At 39.8% G+C, this 10,067-nt stretch overlaps 2 protein-coding genes across 3 annotated transcripts in view; one reads left to right on the top strand and one right to left on the bottom strand.

Annotated features, from left to right (window-relative positions):
* The window catches only part of LOC104528894 (serine incorporator 3), an 8,235-nt gene extending 7,113 nt beyond the window's left edge, over nt 1-1,122 (top strand). The window contains exon 9 of the mRNA XM_010173046.2: nt 182-1,122. Within this exon, the coding sequence (XP_010171348.1) occupies nt 182-320 (139 nt within the window). The 3' untranslated portion in view covers nt 321-1,122. The remainder of the gene's footprint in view (nt 1-181) is intronic.
* Nucleotides 1,123-4,913: 3,791 nt separating this feature from the next.
* On the bottom strand, nt 4,914-9,368 carry TTPAL (alpha tocopherol transfer protein like). 2 transcript variants are annotated; one of them, XM_010173047.2, is made up of 4 exons: nt 8,921-9,368; nt 8,019-8,212; nt 6,045-6,155; nt 4,914-5,358 (listed from the first exon to the last, which is right to left on the bottom strand). In XM_010173047.2, exons 1-4 carry the CDS (start codon nt 9,357-9,359, stop codon nt 5,083-5,085), a joined length of 1,020 nt encoding a protein of 339 aa, XP_010171349.1. In that variant the 5' UTR covers nt 9,360-9,368; the 3' UTR covers nt 4,914-5,082. The 2 variants fall into 2 exon arrangements, with proteins under 2 accessions (XP_010171349.1, XP_010171352.1); XM_010173050.2 differs by having other exon boundaries at nt 5,083-5,358; nt 8,121-8,212.
* Nucleotides 9,369-10,067: the final 699 nt, after the last annotated feature.

Here is a 10,067-nt window from a genome sequence, read left to right on the forward strand (position 1 = left end):
AGCACATCAACATACACAACCAGGAAACTGCTGGTTGAGTTGTCTCACCATACTCCTCCCACAAAGGCTCTTGCATTGGAGTGTCCCAAATGATTCTCCTAACTTCAGATTCATATGAGAGGTAGCAAGGAAGAGTGGAAGGTGCCTTCTCTATCTATTAATTGCCTTCTTTACTTTTTAGCCCTGATGCTGATTTTAAAACAATGACAAGTAAGTGGCCAGCCGTGTGGGTGAAGATAACCTCCAGCTGGGTTTGTCTCGTTCTCTATCTTTGGACCCTAGTGGCTCCTCTTGTCCTTACTAATAGGGACTTCAGTTAAATTGCTGCACCAGTCTGAGCTTAGAAAAATGTGGAACTTCTTGTTGAAAGCCAAAATGTTCATGTATTGATTTAGTTATAGTCTGTGTTACTGTTTCTTATGTTAATATTAACATGCAGGAGGATAGAAAGTTACATATTACATAATGCTTGATCAAGCATTATCAGTTATCTTTCTATTTTAATCTTCAGTCATGGTTATGTTATTACTGCATTTTTAAAATTCACTACAGTTTTGCTGTCAAAGCACAAAAGAAAATATCTGTTCTGTCCAATAGCCACAACCTTTCTATTGAATAGAAGCAACATTTAGCTAAATATGAAGTAATATATTTTAAAGAACAATTATATTCAGCGTAATGCACTAGTATGCTAACGCTTCAGTTCCTGGGACTGTAAGCCCTGCTGCTTGATTTCTACATTCCACTGCAAAAGTTTATTTAAAGCAAAAGTTTATTGAAATTATACTTGCCTTCCTGTGTTGGGGCAAAACCCTCCTTATTCCTCACCAGAAGAACAGAACTTTAAGGTTGAAAAACTGGTTAACTCTTAAATTCCTTTTAAGAACAAACTTGCCCTTCTAAGAGGCAATTTCTATGGTAACTTCTTTTTTAATATGTTTGCCAAACATTGAGTGGTAAGTGTATGACTGGCTTATACAACATTATGGTGGAAAAATAGAGCTTCTAATTGATATCACTTGTGTAATATGCTTATAAAAATAATATACATTAAATGATTATTATTGGCACTAAAGCATTTGCACTGTAAACAACTTAAATAAAGCTGACTAACTACTGAAACTGTGTCCCAGCTTTGTTGAGATGTGTTAAGCAGCAGCAGTTATTCTCCAATGCAAAATACTACATACAATAATTAAAATGTTAATTAGCTGCTGCCATGTCCAGTTGGATGTGACTGGGTGTTTTCTCCATGCAGCAAACAGTAAGTCATAATATATTTCTTTTCAAACAAACAGCATCTTCCATGCGATTCTCTGAATGCCAAATCCTGTTCCTTGAAGTTAAAGTAAAATTTAGTTCTGCAGTAGAAATCAACACCTTAATGTAAGGCTGTGCCAACTCCACTTAGTGGAACTAAAGTGTATATGTGTGTGTGTATATATATATACATATATACATATATATACATATATATATATATGTTGCTACAAACTTTTGCAATAAAATACCACAAGATGACACAAGGCAAACATATTTAAAGTATCAAATTAGCAGCTGTTACTGTTTGTTTAATTACCCAGGCATGCATCATAAAATTACACATTTTGACCACTCCATTTTATAAAATGCAATATAAAAATAAATTTTGTCAAAATTAAGATGTACACTTAACCACCCAGCACCTGTAGGCCCACATACAACAGAAGTCAAAATTATTAGTTTGAATAACACTATGATTAACTCATGCCAAAATGAGATTTAACCAAAAAAAACCAAACCCAAAACATCACCCAGTTCTTGAAAATACCTCAGAGTTTGTAACACCCATTTGCAAGAGTATAAATTCAAGTACTTTTTTGTACAGTATGCAGCTACTTTTTGTCCCACTAATGCCAAAAGCCATGGCTGCCCAATGCAGTTCAAGTATCTTTCCTTATTATGTGTTGGATTTGGCAGGGATGGCTTATGTACTGGGCAAGGCATATAGCCTCTGGAAATAAAGTTATTTCATGTGGAGAAAAAAAAAAAGCCCTGGAAGCTTTTCCTATCTCTTCACTTGCAGATAAGGAAACTCTATACTTAAAATAAGTGTTTATTTTCCAAATGCTGACATCAGAAATTTTGTGAGCAAACTGATTTCTTTGCTAGTAAGCGCTAAAGCTCAAAGAGCATTCTCAGCTCAGTTGTCAGGCGCATACAAGACAGAATTGTGCTTTCTATAAGACAAGCCAAGCACTAGTTATGAACTTAAAAAGGGTTAGAGTTAAAGCTCAGTAAAGCTGCAGTTCTGTCTGTCTCAGTTCTAAAGCCAAGAAAGAGCAAATCAGAAATAACAGATGCTTGACAGAGGTAAGCTTGGCTTAGTTGAAGCATCCTGACATCAACTGCCCAGCAGCCAGGTTTAAGAAAAAGAAGTTCTGGAGGCATAACACAGCCTGTTTTCAGCACTGATAATGTAGCTGTACCTGTTATGTTTAAATCATATGCTTTAGTCTTAGTTTCTCTGGTAGGAGAAAAGGGAAGGGAGAAATGGATCTAGTTTGCCTACTATTTAAGGCATGCAAGAGAATATAAAAGCCTGGAAAAGGGGCTGGTTTCTGTAGAGGTTCCTCAGCCTTCTGCTGTACACCACTAGATTATTTTTTTTTTTAATTATTTGAAGGGCACTATATTGAATTTTGAATATTCAGCCTCCCTCTCTAGTAGTTACATAAGCGGATCAAAGTAGCTGTTACAGGTTACCTGTCAGAACACCACCACTTCAAACCCTGCAGCACAATTAAGGGAAGAGTATCAGCTACCAGTCATGCCCTCACCTCTAGGAAAAATGCTACATCCAACTTTTTTTTAAAATTGTATATTGTGGCTGGAATTAAGAGGCACTAAACCAACATAAACAGCACTCATGTTCTGGCAGTTACACAGCGTGGGCAGCCACTTAACCTTTCTAAGTCCTGGTGCTGTGTGCTACTGTCTTGTTAGGTGGCACGAAGAACTGGATTAATCTCTGCAAAACACGCAGCATGTTCTGGTCAGAAGTGAGGAGGAACTGGGTAGCAGTACTCTTACCTTATTTTAAGTAGCTGAAAATGGTATGATTTTTTTCCTGCACTAAAGGTAATGGCTGTCAAAGAAGAGCAAGAATTGACTTCTAAAGGTAGGAAAAATCAAATGCTTTCAGCGAGGGAAATTAATCTCTTCCTACCTTTATTCTAAAAGAGTTCAAGTGATGAGTTCCCTGTTCCCACAAATTCTAAAGTGCCACCCAGAAAAAGTCTTCACGGCTTACCCCTTTTCAAAACCCAGCCTCCCTTTATAACGCTTGGATGACAGGTATGGCATTTGCTACCCCCTAGTTCCAGGATGAGGTCTGCTGCCACATCAGGAAGTCATTACAGTTACAGAGGAGTCCCTTTTTGGCAGTGCAGTCATGCTGTAGGGGAACTGAGAGGAAGACAGACCTTCAAAACAGAGTTTGGCACTTTGAAAATTGAATGTCTGAAATCCTCAGTATGCTTTAGTTTTACATTTACAGAAACATAAGTGGTAGCTATAATCACACTTGGCACTAAATAAAGATTTCATCCAGAGAAAGTGCTCTAGAGATCAGTCTCCAATTAGAAGGGATGTTCTTTTCACCAGAGTGAAATATTTCACCTTGAAGTAACAGGGTGTGTTTTCCTGGTCCTAGTGAGGTTTCCCATCTCCACAGTATTATAAGTGCAGAAAAACATGTGCAAAGAGTGTGCTGAGAGTTAAGTTTAACTCAAGACAGTTAAACAGCTTGATCTTGGGGAGTGGGAGCAGCTTATTTAGACAGGTATCTTACCCTGATTTGACATCAGAGTCTTAGTTCTGTCTCTAGACAAAGACCTAGAAGCACAGGTGTACAAGCTACGGGTAAATATTACAGAGATGATAAAAGTTTAACTTCATACAGGAACATGACAACCAAAGACAAAAGAGGTCAGCAAAGTTGAAAACAAAATTGTAACATTTCACAAAAGAGCCAACAAGCACAGTGAACAAAATGCTACAATACCAGGAAATTTAAAAATGTGCTTTCAAGTAGCCTGTCTGCGTTTGGTTTCACAGACTTAAACTCAAATTCTGCCCAAAGTTACAAGCTAAAGAAGCACCCTGCTGTCTTATGTCAAGTATTGCCTTCTACACATCATATGCCAACTGCTACAAAGCCTCCTTGCAAATTCTGTCTATGAGTTACTTACCCAATCCCTTATCACAACCAGCTGAAGAAAGAACAACTGACAATGTGGGAAGGTGGCCAACACAGCTTTTTCTTACTTGGTCCTGAACCTCACTATTTGAAACTATTATCTAGTCAAAAGCCTTAGTACTTGATCTGAAAAACTTCCCATTTTCTGAAAATGAAGATTGCATCTGTTTATAAGTGTTGGCATAGATGCTGTAGTAGTTAATCTACCAGTTATAGTTCTTCCTACTGTGAGGAAGTTTCAGAGATTATCTCTATACTGGTATTCATGGGTAAGAAAGTTTTGCTCTGTATTAATTTGAGTCAAATATTCATTGTGATATTGCAGAAATGCCAACTCACAATCTGAACCAACTGCCAAGTTAAGACTTTTATGTTTTTAAGCAACCTTCACTGACAGAAATACATTTTGCAGGACTCAAAAGCAATTTTCTTGTCTTGGATTACTGGTGTTTTCAGAAGGGGAAGGGAATGGATGGTCACAAAGCTAGTAAATCATCATTTTCACTTTTCACCTGTGTGGGGAGGGGATAAGAAACTATCAAGCTTACCTTCCTGCAATATATATGGGTTTTTTAATCATTAGAAAGAATAGGCCAGTTTGCATCACTCACACAGAGGTTGATGAGCTTCAAGTATTCTATGTAACTTGTGCTCTTTGCCTTTATCCTCCCCGAACTCTGCCCTGCCCCTGTTGTGCCCCCTTCAGCTTCCTTTGGTTCTACAGTGTAAAGTGCCTCAGCAATCTGTTCCTAAACTGCAGGTTTAGGAGTAAGGCAGAGTTCACAACATCACCTATTGGAACAGATCTTAACTGTGCTGGAAAACTTCCCTTTACTGCTTTGTCAATAACAGTAATAGAGCTGAGGTTTCATGCCTCGCAGAGAATCATCACATTGCTTTTCATCAGCATCCCCACTTACTAGCATGTCATGGGGAGAGCTGTCACATGGGAGAACCAGCTGGGAGAAATCGTGCAGAAAGTCCTCTTCAGAGGCTAGCAGCAGCTCATTCCACGCGGAGATGTCCAGCTTCCCTGAAGTACCACCATACTCTTCAGGAAGGATCACTGGAGGAATGTTTTGATGAAGGGAATTCAGATCACAGCCATGAAGAAAAAACTGAAGAGGAAAGCAAAAAGATAGCTTTAATACTGCATATCCAAGACTTTACAGCAAATTACAGAAACAGTCAGCTAATGAGCTTCCTCTGAGCTAAAGAGCAAATTTTAGAAGTGATGTCTTTATGGGCAAGTGGCAGCATACAATATTGGGCAGGTGCAGTTAGACACACTAGTGAGAGAAGTCTTCAGACAATCCAAGTCCAGCACTGCTTACATCCCAGCGAGAGAGACTTCACATTTGCTAGTCTGTGCTGAGCTTCTAAATTCAGCTTGTCCCCAAGTTCGTTCATGGGATTGGAAGAACTTATCCTTGTGCAAAAAAGCATCGTCCTTTGCAACCACATCCAGTCCTATGGAGAGGATACTAGTGCCGTGCAGGATGCTTGCGCAGGGGAGAAGAGCAAGGAAGGGGCAACGCAGATTTCCTGTGACACCACCTCATAAACAAAGAGTTACTTGCCAAAATAATCCAATTCCAGGGATGGAATCAATGTCCTGAACACACAGCAGAGCTACTAAAAATCCATATTAATTTATTCCAGTATTAAATTCCTCAAAGCTTCTCTCTCACAAAGAATTTTCCCAACAGACATATTTTTAAAAATTAAAGCAGAAAATACTAGTTAGACCAAGCAGGGAACTTACAAACATTAGCATTAATGGTAAAATGACACAAATCCTTACCCGATTTGCTATCTTTTCCTTCAGAAAAGGCTTGATGATTGCAAAAATGCCTTTGAATATACGAGGTTCATTTATTATGTTAACGGCTTTTATTCGAATGGGGAATCCATCCTGAAGGGTAAAGAAGATTTTTATTATGCAGTTTAAAAAAAAAAAAAAAACAGTTGCCATCTTCTTCATTTTAAAAATCTCCCAAGACTGACTGCCAGCACAACCCACTAGCTCCCAACCTTCCATCTGAGGTATCAATATAAACCAATACAGCAACAGAAATGCACCTTGTAATAGGGAATAGTCTTAAGGTGAGATCCATGGGCATAAAATTAAAGTCAAGATACAAGAAAACCTTGCATCAAGACATACGTTGTTGTCAGTAAATCTTTATTTCTTATGTTGTTCTTCATCTCCCCTGACAATGACACTTAGGTAATTACTGTCCTTCGGGCATTCCCAGCCCTGGTAAGGGTGTGGTTACACAGTGATGGCCCAGGCTTCTGAGGAGTGCACCATGCTCAGAGCCAGAGCAGGCTGGTCCTAACAGTGTTTCCAGTTACAAGATCCAGTGCCCAAGATACTCTAAAATGTGTTTTTATCTAAGGAAGAAATCTAGTTTCACTGTTTTTCTGCCATTACAACTATTCTGTCTTGCTAACTGCAAAAGACAAACAGGTTCTGCTGCCAACAGAACACACGTGTCTCCTATACAAGACAGTTTAAAACCACAGTTAGTTATGGGATTTCTGCTGGAGAAACTCATTTGCAGAAACATTTCTACAAGGCAAAAGCTCACGATCAGCAATTAAGTTCTCATGTGAAGTTTCTTTCCCTTATAACCAGCTCTACGTATACGAAGCAGTCAATGCTTGGAGTGCAAAGCAGATAATGCACTGTAGGAGTGTTTCTCTCCCGATGAGGGTCAGTGAATTAGTTCACCTTTACAAGAGATGCAGCTCAACAAGTCTGATGCAACACATTTCTGTACCACCCATACCTTTACATACTTCACTAAGTTCAGCTTTTGTTTTGTGAATTGCTTCCCCTAATAGCAGCAGGACATCCATAGCTTTATTTGTGCAAATTAAACATGGGCTCAGACAGTCAAATAACGTATTTCAATCATAATTTAAAGGAGTGAGTTCTTCCACAGGCATTCAGAAACTCACTAGTTTCACCTCCATAAACTCCTGATACCCCCTATACTTCCTTATCCCCCTACAGGTAGAACAAAGATCATAACCAGCTCCAGCCAGAATAAAAGTAATGAGGGAATGAACCCATTCAAGAGAAGTTTTCCTCATCATACTCCTCCAGATAATATGGTAGAACACCAGCTAAAATCATCAGACCTCCTGCCTCTTTCGACAGGTTCCTCCTCACTCTTTTCACCTTCCTATTTTGTGTAACTCCACTTGCGCTCACACCACTGCTCTCCATAATTTCCCTTCCAAACATCTAGTCAGAGATCTTTTTTATGACTGTCTCTTTTGCTGCCTCCTATGCTGAAGAAGCCTCTATTCCTTCAGGGGGTAGATGGAAATCCTGCTCAAATCACACCCATTCAGAAGTCCTCTCTGCAAAATCTTTGCAGCAGTACTTGAACTTGCACTTGCTCAGCAGTCAGTGAGTAACGTGCTGCATCTTGGCTGACAGGAAACATTTAAATAACAAGAGCCATTCCTCAACATTCAGGCAAAGCGGTGTCTTCTCTCTAAATCTAATTCACTGCTCTCTCTTATCCCTGGCTAGCAGAACTGTGTTTTTTCTGTTCCAACTCAAAAGTTTGCATTTCTAATACAAAAAAGGGCAAGTGAGGCAAATTGGCGAGTGTCTGAGAAACTTTGAGCAGAGATATGTTTTAGCTCTGCTGGTAAAAGACAAGATGCTTAAGCTTCTGGTGACACAGTCAAGAACTCTAGACACAGAAGTAGTCATTTACAATGCACAAGCTTATTTTCCCACCAGTTCAGGTCTTACCTGAAGAATTCCAATCACTTTTTTGGCTACAAAAGGACCAAAATGAGACGCCTTAGATAAGCTGACTCCTTTGTAGTCTGCCAGGATTACAATTCCATTCACCTGGGTCTCTTCGGACTGAATGAGTTTTTCTAACGTTAAGTATATGGCACGAATGTTCTCAGTAATCGGATAATTACTGGGTGTCCATCTGTCTGAGGTTACAAGACATGGATGGTAAGTCGGAGAGTAAATATAAGCTTACAATACACATTCCAAAAACTGATTTTCTATTTTCCTGGACTCTTAAAAGTTAGTCTTTAATAGCCACAGTCCTAGTTCAGAGCAGCCTTTCTTAAGCAAGAGATAAATGGCAACTCATGTTTACTTCAAGGAGCAAAGGCAATGCTTTTAAGAACCCCATTCTCCACCCAGCACAGCTTACGAGAAGTAGTTTCAGCTCAGAAAGAAAGCAGGTAAATGGAAAAGAGGAGAATGAATGAAGAGAAATTTACAAGAAGTCTGGCAGCACCAAAAGCACAGGGAAGGCTCTAATTGTTTACATGGGAGTCAAAGCCACAGGCTCCTTTCTCTGCTTACTGACAAAGCAAATTACAAGCTTCTAATCATAGGCCAGCAGCCCTGTTTCATGTGAGTTACTACAGATTATTTTTTCTTGAATCACCTAATATTTTATCAACCCACCTCACTGCATTTTCATTTGACATCACCGCAGTTGTTGCTGACACAGGAAAAGGAACTGGTACGACGCTGGCTAACAACAAATGTGTCCCTTCACACGTTAGCTTTTTAAATCTCAGAGAGAGCCCAAGTACTCTGTGCAAGTAACCAGTGTTCACAGGAGAGCAGGAAACAGACACACCTCGAAGGCAAAGAACAAAGACATTCATTCAACTCAGTACCTGGACGGATGCAGACGATGTGGCGTCCCTCCGGGTCCAGACGAGGCAGCACAGTGACAAAACCAGACTCTAGGACAGGCTTTATTGCAGACGGCTTCAAATTATTGAAGACCTCAGGCCAGCTCCTCCTACAGGTGTAGTAGTTCTCCAGAAGCTGAAGCGCTCGATCATAATCAAATTTCCTGGCTCTGAGGAATCTTAGCAAAAAAGCATCATCCAGGCAGGTCCCCAGGGAAGGATAGTCTTTGCACACCATATCTCGAAGGGCCTGCACGTCACGGAGCCTCCATTCAGGTTTCTCTTGGAGCTCTTCCCGGGCTTTGGTAATGAGATCAGGAGACAGCGAGCAAACATACTTTGGCCGATCTGGCAATAGCTCATTGTCTGATGGAGACCCCGCTGATGGACTTGTCCTGGTGCAGTCACTGTCTCCTGACATAACGTGGCAGGAATCTGTCAAAAACCAAGCACTACACATGACAAACAATCCCACAGACTAGTAAGAATATTTATTATTTACATATTTATTATGCCCTGTATCCCTCCATTTCCCTGCTGCTGAGACTACCCTTGCAAGAAGTGGCACTACAGCCAGAAATGCAGTTCAGACATTTTAATTATCTTCCTAGGATTAGAAAGTGCAGGTTTCTCTAATCTCTTTATCATGCATAGCAGGCAGAAAACAACCTTGGATGAAACCTAATCAATTTTTTTAAAAAATTAAAATACAGAATTAAAGAGCTTCATTGCAAAATAAATAATTTATTTTGCCTTAATATTTATTTCCTATGTCCAACTGGAAACTAAAGCAAAGTAAACACGTCCCACTTAGGCAACATTCTCACATTTGGTTAAATTACACTCTCTTCTGAGAGACTCTCCTGGCTAAGCCCAGACAGGCAATGAATTTTCATTAACTTCTCTGGCAAATATGTACATCGATCAGCATGTCTGCTCACGTAAATGTTTTGAGCAATTCAGGAGGAGCAGCATTGAGGAATAAAAGCAATGTCTGCAGTTCACAGACTGGATGAGCTGGTGAGAAAATGACAGACTCTTACGCCAGCACTGCATGGCTTAATTGAGTTTGCAGTGTGCTGACGACATTTCGGAACTGGGAGCTCCATTTCCAAATCCAGTAGCAAGT

The sequence above is a fragment of the Antrostomus carolinensis genome, unplaced genomic scaffold (genome assembly GCF_000700745.2).
Source record: "Antrostomus carolinensis isolate BGI_N321 unplaced genomic scaffold, ASM70074v2 scaffold9178, whole genome shotgun sequence".
NCBI lineage: Eukaryota > Metazoa > Chordata > Aves > Caprimulgiformes > Caprimulgidae > Antrostomus > Antrostomus carolinensis.